The 16218-nt window shown below is 43.2% G+C and overlaps 1 protein-coding gene across 1 annotated transcript; it reads right to left on the reverse strand.

The window, feature by feature from the left end:
* Positions 1-5288: 5288 nt before the first annotated feature.
* On the reverse strand, positions 5289-15494 carry LOC145410665 (kappa-type opioid receptor-like). The gene is made up of 7 exons (XM_080280779.1): positions 15202-15494; positions 11585-11711; positions 10490-10593; positions 9509-9638; positions 8343-8536; positions 5650-6264; positions 5289-5406 (listed from the first exon to the last, which is right to left on the reverse strand). Exons 1-7 carry the CDS (start codon positions 15492-15494, stop codon positions 5289-5291), a joined length of 1581 nt encoding a protein of 526 aa, XP_080136905.1.
* Positions 15495-16218: the final 724 nt, after the last annotated feature.

A 16218-nucleotide genomic window follows, 5' to 3' on the forward strand; every position in this document is an offset into this window, starting at 1 on the left:
CAGGAATATTAATTGTCAAGGCAACAAGCTTATCTACTAAGGCAAGTAAGCAATCACAATCAATCACTACCCTAATCCACGACGTCAATGCCCGATCCTCGCCACCAATTAACCCAGTCATCAATCCGCCACCACCAATTAACCACATCAAGTCACTGCCACATGAACTCAACCATCATCAGAGGGAAAAACCAAGAAATTTCACTCTAGCCACTACCAATTAATCACGGTCACTGCCACATGAACTCAACCATCATTAGAGGGGAAAAAACCAAGAAATTTCACTCTAGTTACCGCCACATCGCCTTATGGAACTCCGGGAATGCTTGGCTCTGTACGTGGTTAGTGTGAATCAGTAATTTTTTCCCCTACGTCAAAGTCAAAATCCAATATTGCCATGAGATCCAGTGTTAGGAAAGTGTGGTGGCGTGCTACATATATCTATAAATACTGTATACTGCATAAATAAGTAATCACTAAATACATAAGCTGATATAAACGGAAATCATAACGAGGCCCAGACACCCATAATACAAGCCACACAGACCCACCCCATGAGAAATGTATCTGGCTTGGTTGGGCGCCCCTGAGCAGCACAGAACGCCGATAGGAGAACAAAGGCGGAGTATGAATGAGGGAAGATGCCGCAAGGGAGTTCGATTGTGGGAAGGGAGGGTGTAGTATCGCTCTCTCTCTCTCTCTCTCTCTCTCTCTCAAACACAACCAGAAGGAACAAACATAGCAGAGAGAGAGAGAGAGAGAGAGAGAATTACACGAACCTTGATTTAAGTGGAAGATGAGGCAGTCTGTGAATTAAGTGCAGAATATGGACGGATTACCACGAAAAACTGATAGGGAGGGAGCAGAGCGAGATAAGCAACTGAATGACAGGAAGAGTATCTGTAGGGGTGGGTAGGGAATGAACGACACCTTTTATGATGTTTTGATAGTGGATACGGTTAAGGTGGGTACGGCTATGAATGGTGTCCTTTGTCTTGATTTTGTAGATATAGCGCCATGCGATCAACACGCAGGTAGATGAACAGAAGAAGAGACACATGAAGACAAACAGATTAACATACCGATGGACAGACATGAATGTTGACAGACCGATTGAAAAACACACCACACACCTTGATTATTGTAAATGCATATTGATGGATTGGCCGTGAATGAGTTTATATATATACATGAAGAGATTGATAGTGCCGAACTAACCACACAGACAACTAGAAAGCACTCACAGAGCGCATACCTCCACCAATGCCGGATCCTGATCCTCATCCGCCCCCAAATTTAGTATATTCTTTCTTTGCCCATGGCCCACCCCTCCACAAAATTTCATTGAAATTCACTGAGAACTTCTGGAGATCTCGTGTGGGCAAACAAACGAACAAACATATGTGAATATATAACTTCCTCAAACTTCGTTGGCGGAGGTAAAAAAAATAATTAATATAATTATATATAAATCAAATCAACCGCACGCTATTTACAATTCGAATGATATCAAGAACTGAATATCATAAATTCTAAGATAAAGCTGCTAATAACCGACAAAAATTACCGGGTATTACTTACAAAAAATAAAAATGAACAGGCTAACACAATCATCCTACGACCTACGGCAATCAGATACACAGCAGGCTATATACATACATACAAAAGGTCCATATTTACATGATATAGATGTCCTCGCGGTGCTTTCATATACCTGGCGGCTTGCGACGCAGGTAATGACTGACGCTTTTCAAATGGATTACAATCATTATATAACGCAAAAACAAATATCAGTTGCACCTAGTACTTAATCAGCCACCATTATTATTATTATTATTATTATTATTATTATTATACGAACATCAAATAAAAAGCTAAAGTAAATGAGGTAGGCTTTGAAAATTTAACTAATCTAACTCCTTTACTAAAACGTATATATATATATATATATATATATATATATATATATATATATATATATATTGCTGCCTCCAAAAAAATGACTTACTACCATTTTTAAAAATCTCTTACACGCTGGTATAATGAACGCTACGTCTAATCCCTTGAGTAAAAAAAAAAAAAAAAAAAAAAGACGAGAAGCGAGGATGAGGGGAGGGAGACCGAGGATAAGGAAGGAAGGATGGTGTGGAGTACCAGAGCGAGGGTGGCCTGATGCAGTGTACTGTAGAGGCGTGGAGGTGAGTGGAGAGGTTATTCGCGGCCAGACTGGGTGAACTCTGGGATTAGGTGACAGACAGACACAGACGTAGGCGGATAAATGGATGGTGGGTGGGTGGTTGGGTGGGTGGGTGGGTGGATGGATGCAACAGAAGTACAAGTAGATAGAGATACGTATAGCGATAGACAGATATCGATACAATGCCAGACAAGGGTGATGGATACTCACAGACAGGCAGAAACTACTGAATGAGAAGATGCAATAAATAAGTAAATAAATAAATAAATAAATAAATAAAACAAATTACAAATACTTAAATCACTTCAGGCCAATGCTCCCTATGATTTCCCTCAGCTGAACAACAGATTAAATAAAGTGTTCAAGAAAGAGGTTCACGTGAGACTGAGGTTTGTATCGTAAGTGGCTTTGGAGACGTAATAACACTTCTTTAGCGATTCATTCTACAAACAAAATAAACAACAAAGATGAATGTTAAACTGCAATAAATAAATAAAATCGCAATAGTAAGAATGAAATTAAAATCTATCTATAGCCAGACGCCTCATCTCGCTAGCGGTGGCTACAAACGAATCGCGTCCATGTCTCTCTGTCCTGCACCCATCAAGCTGCCCTTTCTCCAGCTCAGGCCCCCCTACCTCATATACCTCTCCACCCTATCCCTCCATCTCCTCCTCGGCCTCCCCCTCTCCCCTCCAACTCCACAGCCTCCCCCTTTCCCATCTCCACAGCCTCCCCCTCTCTCCTCCAGCTCACTCACAAATACTCTCCTAGTCAATCTCTCATTCTCCATCCTCTCCACATGGCCACTGAGACTGAACGGGCTTATCAGAACCCGGATGTTTGTACCGAGGCACCTGGCGCGAGATAAAAAATAAAGGATTATGCTAGCACGTTTTAACCCCACGTGACTCCAAGATCCGTATTCTCATTAGTTAAAAAAGGTCTCCTTAGCACCCCTTCATTGCCGATTTGTTTTTGCACAGGGCACGATAATTTTCTCGTGTTATTTTTTGCAGACTAATTCGGAATCAAAAGAGCATGAAATAGCTACAAGAGACTCAAAAGTTTAATACAGAAAAGAATCGTTAAGAAAGAACTGCCTGAAAACTTACTAGGTCAACGAAAATATTCTATTGAAAAAACACAAACCCCGCCTAGACACTGACCAGCTCGCCAACAGCAACTTGCCATACAACCACGATTCCTCCCTACACCAATCCCAGTCCACCAAACACCCCCCTTCTTTCAAAATCCGACAAATCAGGTTCGAACGGTGACCGACGCGTTTGAATCCCCGCCAATCCACGCTGGAGGTGTTGAGGGGCATTCAAAACCTTTTAAATCCCAAACTGTGATTGGATGGAGGGTTGAGGGCAGAAGAGTACACATACAGTATATAAAAGGGGAGGTGATCGGCACCCTCCCTGTCAGTCACGCAAAGTTTTCCTCATCAATTGATCCCCGGTTCCCACACTGCCGCGCATCCTCCTGTGTCCCTCCGCGTCAAGGCCTGGATTGGTAAGTACAGTGACCATTATTGTTTTTTCTTTTTCTTTTTTTTTTCTCAAAGGGATTGATTCATGTAGGCACTGGAGGCTAAATTGCATCTCTCCCTCATCCCTTCACACTCTCTTCCTCGGTATGCACACATTATCTCTTATCGAGGCAGTTTGCACATTCAACACGTAGCCGCAGATACAGCCTGATATGTGAGAGGTGCCAGGGAGCCAGGTAAATCCACGAGAATACTGTCCCAAGACCCCTGCACCATTTCTAACTTCCTCCTGGGCATAGTATTCCAAGGGTTGAATGGGTAAAAATCCTGAGTCTCATCTCGAAGAACTACCTACTAATTTATGTCATGTATTCAACGACCATGAGTGTCAGAGTTGATGCTCTAACTTATGGCACCCTGATAAATGGGAATACTCTGGAGAAGGATGAAAAGCTGGAGAAAATGAGAGAGAGAGAGAGAGAGAGAGTCAAAATGTGCAAACTCGTGAAAACATGGTGAATTATGACACACAAGAGTCAAAACAGATAAAAAGTTACATGTTCATATGATAAATAAATGAGCAAATTAGCTGAAGTGAGTATAAAATAACCTAAAATAAATGAAACTGACAAAAAAGATGAAACTAGACAAGACGGGGCTGAAACTAAACGAAAAATGGGTGAAATAGGTGAAAAATCGATACACATATAAAAGGGCAAAACTGAAATTGTAAACACTGTAAAATAAATTAGCGTAAATGAGCAAAATGCAATGAGTATCCGTAAAATAATGGGGGAAGTAGTTTGGCTAGGTTCTCGATAGGAAGAAAGGGAGGTGGTAAATCTATGAAATTCCGTACTTTGTGTGTGGCGGGAAATAGGGTTGTTACTGAGTAGGGACGGGCACGCCTGGAGGGCCCTTTCTGTTGACGTCACCCCTCACAGTATGCGGCGTCAGGGACTAGACTGATTGACAAGACTGAAATTACGGGGCAAATAAAGGCTGTGATCAGTAGATGAGTCGACGTTGAGATACACGAGTAACAAAAACAATAGTGAATGAAAGGGTGGGGAAAGTGACTCAAGCAACTGTCAGGTGGTGAAGTCTTAGTTATTCCCTACGTTCTTTCTTCCAGACGATTTTATTCAGCTAAGGGGCATACTTCTCGTCATTAAGGGCTTAGCAAGAATCTTAACCCCATCATAATTAATGGGTTCAGAACAAGGACGTATGGTTTAGAAAATGTGCTAGATTTCTTCATCAGCTGCACGACTTCAACAGAGCATCCTTAAGCTGAAAGAAATCGTCTGACAGCATTAAGAATATACCGGTAGTATTAAAGTCGTCCTCGTAACGACGTAGCTAAGATATTCTCTGTCTATCTATTTTACGGGAAAGAAGCTGCTAAAGAGAAGTATCGGTACTGGAGGCCCACATATACGAACATCCTAACACTGGACCATAAAATGCCATGGATGAGGTGCTACTGAGCCTTCTAAAATACGGGAATATTACCCCCATCCCTAGAGTGCTACGGAACAGGAGCTAGGGAGCCTACCAAAGACATGAGAACGCTGCTCCTTGAACTTAAACTCAGCAAGAAAAGGTCCTCCTTAGCTTCTGACCCGCTTTCCTGAGGTCCCTCTTGATGGAGTGGCCGAAGCGAGGCTGCCGCTGGGTCCTTACCAGCTGCTGCAAACTGGAGGTCGAACTCGAGCTGGTGAAAGTGGATACAGGGATGGAGTAGGAGCTGGCAGTGCTGCTGGAAGCACTAGAGTTTGTGTGGCTGATAGGGGGGTTCCAGTGCTTGATCATGGAGTGTGAGGCATGGGAGTTGCATCCACGGACAGAGTGCATTGTACCTGAGTGCACTCTGGCGACGAAGCGTGCATCTGAATGTGTCCTGGCGAGGGAGTGAATATCGCTCACCTGGAACGACCCGTCATATGAGCACGACCTATTGAGGGACTGTGACCTGATTGAGGGCTGCCTGCATGATCCTGCCCCGAATGAATGTGACCTGATAATGGGGCACGAACCGTCAGGCTGTTCAGAATACCGCCACAGTGACACCGGGCACTCTGCTTTAACCACCGACGAGACAGAGCTGCTCGGCGAATCCTCCTGACGAGAATAGTCTCCGTGGTCCCTCATCCTCCTGGCCTCCTCGCACTCTGAAGGTGTCCTGTACCTCGGCCCACCTGGTACCTGGAGATTGTGGTTGCGAGAGATAACAAACACCTGACGGGATGGCACAGTTGTCGTTTTCGTGTTCTTCGGCGGATGCTTCGGGATCTCCTTGCACATGATGAAGGCAAGGAACTGGCAGTAGGCCCTCCGGTACCTCCCATTACTCACGACGTAGATGAAGTTGTTGAAGCAGTACTGAGCCCAATAGATGCAGTAGAGGACGATGCCAAGCTCCTTACTATCCTTGACCTCCTTGCCCAGAGAGATGTTGTAGATGCAGATGGGAATGACACAGATGAGGTAGACCAAAAGCAGCTTGATGATGACCCGGGTGGTGCGACTGCGGCGGAGGGCGACCTGACGCTGGGTAGTCTTCGACCTATGGGAGAAGGGTAGATCAGGTCAGGTCAGGTAAAGTTATAATAGGGCCAGACGAATTGGGTGTCCTTGTGTGGTTTGATGTGTGATGAAAGCAAGACTCAGTGAAGTTAATGACAATAATTCTTTTTATTTCAGCTGACCTTGGCCTGTGGGGAAATGGTAGGTCAGGTCAGGTCAAATAAAAGCGACTGGGCAAAATAACGATATGTCGTGTTAGCAGAGGCATAGTTATTAACATGAAATTAGGTGCCAATACCTGTACCTAGCTATCTATTCATCTATCTATCATGTTTTCAATTATTCATCCCTCTCTCTCTCTCTCTCATCTCTGTCTGCGGCCAATTATCACTGGTTTGGGTCATCTTACCTGTCTAATAACCAACCGATTTAATAAGCGTCACCTGAATACTCATTTACCTCCGTTTTTGAGCCAATTAACCTACTTAAACTCTCTCTCTCTCTCTCTCTCTCTCTCTCAGACCCCTCACCCTTCTCTCGTCCTTTCCTCTCTCCCTCACCCACCAACACCTCTCCCTTTCACTCTCTCCCTCACCCTCTTCCTCACTCAAATCCCTTCCCTCGATCCCTCTCTCCCTCGATCCAAATCCATTCCCTCCCCTCTCTCAGTTCCCTGCTCCCTCACTCTCTATCCCCTTCCCTCTTCTTCCAAATCTCCTTTACCTCAAACCCTTTCCCTTCTCTCCTTACTTCCCTTTCTTAAATCCCTTCATCTACCTCTCTTCCCTTCCTCTTCATCCTCCTCTCCCTCATCCCATGATCTTCTATCCCCTATTTCTTGTTCACTCTCCCTCATTCCCCCTCCTCTCCTCTCCCACCTTCCCTCCCTTGTTTTATCTCTTCCCTCTTCTCCATACCACTTTTTCTTCCTGGATTTCTCTCTCCCTCCGCCTCTTCCTTCCTCCCTCCCTCCCAGCATCCAACCTTACCCATCCCTCTTGTTAACTTCCCCCTCCCCCTTCCTCATCTTTTTCCTACCTTCACCCAACCTTTCTCCTCCTTCATTATCTCTCCCAATTCTTTCCCCACTTAGGCCTGTTTTCCTCACCTCCCTGTCTCTCTATTCCCTTCCCTCTCTCCTTCCCTCCCTCCAAGATCCCCCCTTCCCTCCCTTCCCCCTATTCCTTACTTCCTTCCCTTCATACTTCTACTCCCTCCTAAACTCCCTTCCTTCTAATCTTCCCTCTCTTCCCTTCACTCTTGTTTCTCCTCCCTGTACCCTGTATCTTAGCAACAATCTGCCACTTAATATAAAGTTTTGAGGTAAAAGGATTATTATAAAACATGAATATCAGAAAATTACGATATTGCAAATTCGTACATGATAAATTATACATATATATATTCTGGACACGGGAAATATGAAATGTTACAAAGATTAAAACAGTTAAATACAGAGAATAAAACTTGGGCAATGCAAAATATTTCAAGTGTATCTGAATATAAGATTTAAATTGTAGTTTATATATAGAAAGAAAACAGGATTAGGATTTTTTTAAAGAGACAATGAATGGACGAGGGAAAAACAAAGGGAAAAAAAAAACTCCCCGTCTATAAATGTAATTGAAAAAAAAATTATGAAATGGGTCCGTGACGAGGTTCCAATAGACTTTCATAAAATCATTACTTTTATCCCTTTATCCACCCCCCCCCCTCATCTGTGGGACCAAAATGCATCCCACCCCGGAACTCCCATCTGTGACGTCACGGGCCCGCCATCTTTAAATTCTGAAAGCGGCTTTGCATAATGGGTTTGGAGAGAGAGAGAGAGAGAGAGAGAATGGCGTAATATCCTGTGTCCGTATTTATCAAAGATCTTAACACTTTCTAACCCGGGGCCTGGCAAGTTGGTTCTGACATTTAAGATGAGAGTAATAGTAGTAGTAATAATAATAATCCTAACACTGAGCTACCGACCGAAGGAGTGACATGAGTGAGGTGCTTAATAATAATAATAATAATAATAATACAAACACTGACCTAAGGAGTGACATGATTGAGGTGCTTCAAAATAATAATAATAATAATAATAATAATAATAATAATCCCAACACTGACCCAAGGAGTGACATGAGTGACGTGCTGCTGCTGTACACCTGCACCAGGATGATGATGTAGCCTATGAGGATTAGCACACACGGCACCATACTCTCGAGGGCGAAGAACATCATGCGAGGGGAGAAGTCGGAGTTCTCGCCCTCCCTGAAGTCGCACTTGGCGTAGTCGGGGTTGTAGCCGTAGACCCCGAAGACCTGGAGGGGGAGGTTCGAGTTGAGGGGGAGGTTGGAGGGGGAGTTTCTGGAGAGGTGGCGAGGATTGATCTGGAGGGGGAGGTTGAGGGGCTGGGGAGCCTGGAGTGGTGCTGGGCTGCGGAGGTTGCTTTGGAGGGTGTGGTTGAGGTAAGGTGGGTGAGGGGAATGACAGGATGAGACAGGGGGAACAGAATGAGGGTGAGAGGTTGAATGGTGAGGTTGAAGGTACAGGAACAGGTTAATTAATGGGTAAGCTGAGGTGAGGTTGATAATGAGGTTGAAATAGATACTGGAGGGTGAGGTTAGGTAGCAGGTGAGGTTGAAAGTGGAGTAACAAGTTGAGGCAGGTTAAAAGGTGAGGCGAGGCTGAGAACCAGACTGAGAAAGAGGCAGGCAGGAACACTATGAAATTTAATGCCTGTTCCCGCAATTGCACCTTACACAATAATTGCCTGGGGGAGAATAATGCAGGCGTGAATGATGAACCAGACGAAATTATTGCAGAATGATAAGATGAAATTATTGCAGAATGTTAAGACTTTATTGCAGAATGTTAAGATGAAGTTATTGCAGAATGTTAAGATGAAATTATTGCAGAATGTTGAACTGTACGTGGAAAAAGAAATATATTACATTATGCGGATGTACACTGGATACCACACTGCACAGAGAGGATACTGAACAAGAATTATGTATTGCAGAATGTGTACGTCAAACTGGAAAATTTTATTACGAGAATGGTTATTACATTTTTGCGATAATCAAATAGCGCCAATTTTCTATATCTTTATTCATCATACTGATTTAACTCTTGTTTAGTATAATTCTTGTTATTTTTATTATTACTTTTTTTTTTCTTGCTAAAGCCAGTTCTATCACTTTCACTCCCTCACATTGTCTCATTTTCTCAGTTTATTCTCTATTAATTCACTTCTTCACATCTCTCTCTCTCTCTCTCTGTATACCACTTACCCCCGTCAAGGTAGGCAGCTGACAGAGGGACCCCATCAGCCATATCAGGCCACAGTAAACTATCGTCTTGTTAGTAGTAAACCATTTGCTGGGGCCACGGCAATTGCGGAAGTTGTAGATAGTCACACACCTGCGGAGAGATGGTGGTAGCTGTGGTAGTGGTGGAGGCTGGTGGTGGTGATGGTGGTTGTGAGAGGAATGGTGGTGGTGGTGGTGGTGGTGGTGGTGACGAAGGAAGTGGAAGTAGTTGTATTATTATTATCATTATTATTATTATTACTGCTGCTGGTAGCGGTGGTAGTGAGGTTTATCAATAGTGGCAGTAATAACAACAGCGATAGCAGCGGCTATGGTTATTTGAAGAGGTATATGTGATAGTGCCTGGTGAAGAATACTGGCATGTGTGTTTTTAAGTAATACGTTAAATTAATTCTCTCTCTCTCTCTCTCTCTCTATCTATCTATCTATCTGGAGCCGAGATTAGGACACTATTTTTCCCCATAACATCACCAAATCGTCACCTTTACAACCTAATCTTCACTCCGTCCCGTCATAACCTCACATCTCCTACCTCATACCTCTCCTCCCTCACACCTCCCCCTCATACCTCATATCCCTCACCTCACACCCCATTACCTCACTTCCTCACGTGCTCATACCTCACCCTTCACACTTAAATGAGGTTGTAAGGTTCTATCTGGAGTTATGTTTTAAAGTTATGACTGGAGCCCAAGACTGGAAACTTGTATTTATTATTATTATTATTATTATTATTACTGTTATTTTGGTCTTCAGTGTTGTTGAGTATTTTTCGTTTCTCTCTCTCTCTCTCTCTCTCTTTTTGTTTTGGTCCGATCAATCTTCTTGTCTTGGTTTAATTTCATACTGTTCTCTGTACCATTCATTAGTTCATCCACTTCTTCCTTCTCTCCTTTCATTCTTCACCTTCCCTTTTTCTTGTACTCTCTCTCTCTCTCTCACCTCTCCAGCGCCATCAGCCCCAGCGTTGTCCACTCAGCGATGGCGTTGGTGTACCGTAGGAAGGCAGACACTTGACAGGCCACGTCTCCAGGTTCCCAGGGAGGCTGTGGGGTGGGAGAGGGGTTGTGAGGGGGTTTGGGGGGATTGTGAGAGGGGTTATGGAGGGGTTGGGAGATTGTGAAGGGTTGTGGTGGGGTTGTGAGGGGGTAGGGGGGATTGTGAGGGGGCTGTGGAGGTTGAGGAGAGGGACTGGAAGGCTAAGTCTAATTGTGTGGGTGGGTCAGGGGGGTTGGCTTGAACGTAGGTTAGGTTGAGGGGTTGGGTTGGGTCATGAGGTTGGGATATGGATGGGTTAAGTTTGTTTGGGTCGGTCTGGGCTGGGTTTGATTTGGCTTGGCTTGGCTTGGTTTGATTTGGTTTGGTTTGGTTAGGTTAGGTTGGACTGCGTTGGCTTAGTCTGATTAGGTGAGGACAGGCTGTCGAGTGGACGGAATTGGATTTTTATTTTTTCTGTAAGAAGCAAACACTAATAAACACAAATAAAACAGTAATGAACACAAATAATAATAAGCTAAAAATTATTACCTTTATCATAGTTTTAAATTACGTGGCAGGTGCAGGAGTGAAAACAAAAAAAATATACATTATCACTCAATCTTACCCACACATATTTAAGCACAGTAAAGTTTATACATGTGTACCCTAGGCAAAAGGGGTTCGATCAAGAGCCCCTGTGATACGCGTTATCTGATACCGATACGAGATAGGGGAGGTGTGAAATGAACTTGGGATACATTCTTTAGGTTCTTCGGTTGCCATGACGACTCAGTAAATAAAGATACACAAAGGCAAACTGACAGATAGTCCAGACTGACAGATAGTCCAGACTGTTACATAGAGAGAGAGAGAGAGAGAGAGAGAGAGAGAGAGAGAGAGAGACTAAGGCTACAAAAACTTTATAATAAAAGCAACATCAAAGGTACTAAATTGTTAACAGGAGGTGCAGTGAAAGAAAAGGTAAGGAAATGAGAAAATAGATGGTAAGGACGTGAGAAAATAAAGGGTATGGAAATGAGAAAGTGAGCTATCTCCCACCTCCATGTCCTTGCTGAGTCTGTAGTAGGTGGTAAACATGAAGGGCAGACTGATGGCGCTGTAGAAGAGGTCAGCGAAGGCCAAGTTGATGATAAGAACAGTGTCTGCCGTCAAGTCCTTGATAAACCTAGGGGAAAAAGATAAGAAGAATGATAATAATAATAATACAAAGAGTTGGGGTTCAATCCACACAGACACACACAGACACAGACACAGACACACAGACACACAGACACACACACACACACACACACACACACACACACGCACACACACACGAGCGAAAATGAATGACGTTTGTGAAAGTGGGCAGCTTCCCCTTCCCAACTGTGTCAGTGCCACCACATGAAGGCCTCTCTCTCTCGCACCGTAGTACTGTACACCTATGAAAGTGCATCCACAGTACAGTAACAAAAGGATAACGGAAGCTACAGTACATCTTTATTATGTATAGTAGCAAACAAGAATATTCCTCCACCTTTTAATCGAATTATGAATTTTTTTTGATAATATTCTGAAAGTTTATTAGGCCAGAAAATCGTATAACTAGGTTCCACAAGTCACTCTTGACTGTCACGTTATTTATCGTAGTGAAGTGTAGCGATGTTTATAGTTACCGTAGTGAAGTGGAGCGATGTTTATACTTATCGTAATGAAGTGTATCGATGTTTACAGATGTCGTAATGAAGTGTATCGATGTTTACAGATATCGTAATGAAGTGTATCGATGTTTACAGATATCGTAATGAAGTGTACCAATGTTTATATTTATCGTAATGAAGTGTATCGACGATTCTATTTACCGTCATGAAGTGTATCGTTACTTTATGTCCGCAGCTGCACAGGGAAACAGACCAGTGTGATTCTGGGTATTGGGATTTTTTAAGAGAGTAATCCTGTTATCTGAGGCGTGATTCAAGGGTTAAATAGACGTGATAAGACGATTACTTTACTCCCAATTTCATACCTGTTTCGTCCCCCTTTAAATCTTATCTTGCTGCCACCTTGAGATTTTATTCAGTTTAATCACCCAACAAGTCACTAATACGCAGATAAAAATCGTCTGTCAGTGGAAAAATATGCAAAAGAAGAGGGTTTACCGTGCTGAAATGGTTAATAGGCCTATCTCACACTGAAGAAAATCGACTGACGGCAGGAAGATGAAAAATGACTGGCCTCGTATTGCAGGGGTCAATCAACAAGAGCATCCTTTCGTTGCACGGGGAGTCCCTTTTTAGCCTCTGCAATACGGTCTCTCTCTCTCTCTCCAATGATGACGCCCAGTGACTCTAATAATGATGATAAAAGACACGCTAGGTCATGATCGGAAATGCTCTGGCACCCTCATCCTGTACCTTTTTTCCTGCCTCCCTGGGAACCAACATACACTTCCTCTCATCTTATCTGTAACTCCGGGAAGCTTATCTGCTCTCCCAAGATAACACGCACGCCTTCTGGAGAGACCGTAGCGCCTTCCTGTATGTATGTGGGAGATAATGGAAGAGAGAGACGGAGATAAGAGGGAGATAGAAAGGCAAAACGTGGTGACATCCCATTAGCCAGAAAAAGGTGGGAAAAGGGTGGAGATAATAGGGAGATAAGGGAAGATAGGCGAGTGAGTGATCTTTCCGTCTGCTGGGAGGGACGAGACGGGAATGGTAGGGAAAGGAGAAGGGAAGGCAAAAGGGATGGGTGAACGGATGGGATGGAGGCATTATGATAGGGACGAGTGGAGAATGGCAGGGAAAGGAAGATGTGACAGGGAAGGGAAAGGAAAGGAAGGGAAGGGAAGGGAAGGGAGGGGAAAGGAAAGGAAAGGAAAGGAAGGAAGCAAATGACATAAGCGTGGAGTGTAATGGAAAGAAAGAATAAAAATGAAAATGACAACAGGGGAATATAAGAGCAGAAAAAGACGGAAAGGGAAGACAACAGAAAGTAGGGAAATGAGTTAAGGTAAGAAAGGGAATATAAGAGAACTGAGAGAAAGGAAGATGACAACGAGGAGGAAGAGAAGGAAAGAAGAGAGTATGGGAAGAAAGAAAAAAAAAAGTTGGCACGCTAAGAAAGGGAAGAAAAGGAAGACGACTTAAATATATAACAAGGTGAACAAGAGGACGTAAAGGGAATGAAAAAGGTAAGATGGTAGAGAAGGGGAATGTGGCAGGACTTTTGAGAGAAAAATGATAGGGAGGGGAAGGGAAGGGATGACAACTTATTTATTCTTTTATATCCCAAATGACTTAACGTAAACCATTCGCTGTTTACATGACACTGCCACTGAATTACCTAAGCTTACACGCTGTTATGGTTATGATGATGATGATGATGATGATGATGATGATTGCCACTTGATTAAATAAGCCTCCATGCTGTTAGGGATAAAGGGTGAAGATGATGATGATGATGATGATGATGATGATGTATGATGATGATGAGGAGGAGGAGGACGGAAACAGGTCAGAAGGGTGGTGAGTGGTGATGGAAACAGATTAAGATGATGATGATGATGATTGAGGAAGTAGGATGATGATGATAACCATAATGACGAGTATACGGCTAGCTGGCGATGAGGAAGAAAAAGACAATGACGAAGACAATGATGAAGATTATAATGAACACAATAATAATGATTAATAAGAAAGACGATGATGACGAAGACATAATCCACGCACTCCACAAACAGTAAATATTTTAGTTCCGGATGAGTAAAAAAAAAAAAAAAAAAAAAAAAAAAAAAAAAACTAATCTCGACCGCCACTTGTTATCCTGATTAGTGTCGAGGTTAATCTAATCTTGCGCAACTCGTGCCTAATCCAGCCCGTCATCCCCCCCACCCCCCCAGCGCTTGTCTTTTGCGTACTCAAGTTCATCCACCTTAACACTTTCACTTGCAGCGTTTTTCTTTTTTCTTTCTTTTTTTTTGAGGGAGCTTCTGAAGGAGCGGTTTCTCTCTCTCTCTCTCTCTCTCTCTCTCTCTCTCACACACACACACACACACACACACAACGTCACTAGCTGGACAGATTGACACTCACAGCTTTTCAATCTGGGCTGAGACAAGACAATTTTACCCAGCTCAGGAAAAACTAAAGACAGCAGGAATAAAAACCATAAGAACTGCGTCATTACCGCATTATTAAACCACCACCCTTGAAATGTCACTACCCTAACCTTGTCACTCGATTCTACTGACCTTTAACACCGCCATGATAACTCTGGCTACTTGACCTCATTCCGGTTACAGGCAGGAAAAAGGTAGGTAGGGGTAGGTAGGTGACAGTGCAGGAACCGGAAGTTGAGAGAGAGAGAGAGAGAGAGAGAGAGAGAGGCCTAATTTGCCTAAATCAAGCAACCTGTCTTAAAAACAAGTAAAATATCAAGCATTCTAAGATTAACACGACAAACAAACCTGATGCCTCAAATAACTCTTCTGGTCTTATGGCACCTTAGATATAACAATTACTTTATGGCTCAAACATCACAGAATTAACTAACACCCCATCTCAATTCTGAAACAGACTATTTTAATGGCAAGAGAGTTTGGCCTACCGCACCTGAAATACCAAACACCTTAAAATCAGCAAAACAAGAACAACTGAAGCTTTGAATCAACTCACCTGACTCTCCTGGGAAGCCGGAACTGATGCGCCAAGGTACACAGCGTCAGGAGATTGCCCAGCGACCCCACCACCATCACCACCATCGTCACCACCATCCCCAACACCAAGGACCAGTCGTCGGGGATGGAGTCCAGGGGCGCTGTGGTGCTGGCCGTTGTGTAGAACCAGGGGGAATCAGTGGTGGTGGTGGCTGTGGCGGTCCTGGCTCGCCCCTCCGCTGTGGTGGCCATGACATAAAAGGTCTCATTGAACCAGAAGTCTTTTGCAATCACCACTTGGATTGGGTACATTTTTTTTCTTTTTTCTTCAATTCAGTATGCAAGATTCTGTTCTGGAAATTTTACCCCTACAGTCCTTCAAAAAGGATTACAAACACTTGAAAATCTGTCTGTGGACATCTCGAGTCTATCTCACTTGTTCCAGTTCAATTAGGTACTTCATCTTGCTGAACCCGGGTACATGGGATTCTAATCAGTCTTTATTTCTGTAGACATTCAAAGTTGATAAGACTGGAGATCTGACTTAACGCTTTATTCACTCATATCTCGTACTTCAAAAGTTACGTTCATAATCATATCAGGTATCCCATTCTGTCAAATTTACGGGTGCAAGATCTGATTCAATGTCTTTTCCTGTGGACATTCGAGAAGTTACATACATCACTAGCACGTGTGGATCCGTCTCCGGTCAATGTTATTTCGCTTGTTCAAAAATGAAATTGTTCAGTTCGATTAAGGTACTCCATATTCTTAGACTCTGCATTTATTATTTTCCTGTTGATGTTCAACAAATTACATAGGCATTAAAGAAACAGGCATTTGGTGGTTTAGTTAAATTTGAAACAATAAAATTCCACGGTATTGTTTCTACTCTACCTTCCTCTACTGAAATCAATATGTATTTCAGCACCCAAACACCACTCCCTCTTCACATCATCTCTGACTGTTGGAAGATATTGTCTGTCCATGTAACAGGTCTTTACTATTCAGTCAATCTCACCTCGTTTTACAAATC

The sequence above is a fragment of the Coenobita brevimanus genome, chromosome 86, assembly GCF_032717465.1.
Source record: "Coenobita brevimanus isolate Jiangsu-jjx chromosome 86, ASM3271746v2, whole genome shotgun sequence".
Classification (NCBI taxonomy): Eukaryota; Metazoa; Arthropoda; class Malacostraca; order Decapoda; family Coenobitidae; genus Coenobita; species Coenobita brevimanus.

Bases quoted from the DNA above. Each gene is read 5' to 3' on its own strand.
- LOC145410665 (XM_080280779.1), bottom strand. From the start codon at position 15,494: ATGTACCCAATCCAAGTGGTGATTGCAAAAGACTTCTGGTTCAATGAG. The intron at 9,639-10,489 runs GTGAGAGAGAGA...ATCTCTCCGCAG, and splicing joins GGGCTGATGGCGCTGGAGAG to GTGTGTGACTATCTACAACT. The intron at 6,265-8,342 runs GTCAGTGTTGGG...CTTCTCCCATAG, and splicing joins TCACTCATGTCACTCCTTGG to GTCGAAGACTACCCAGCGTC.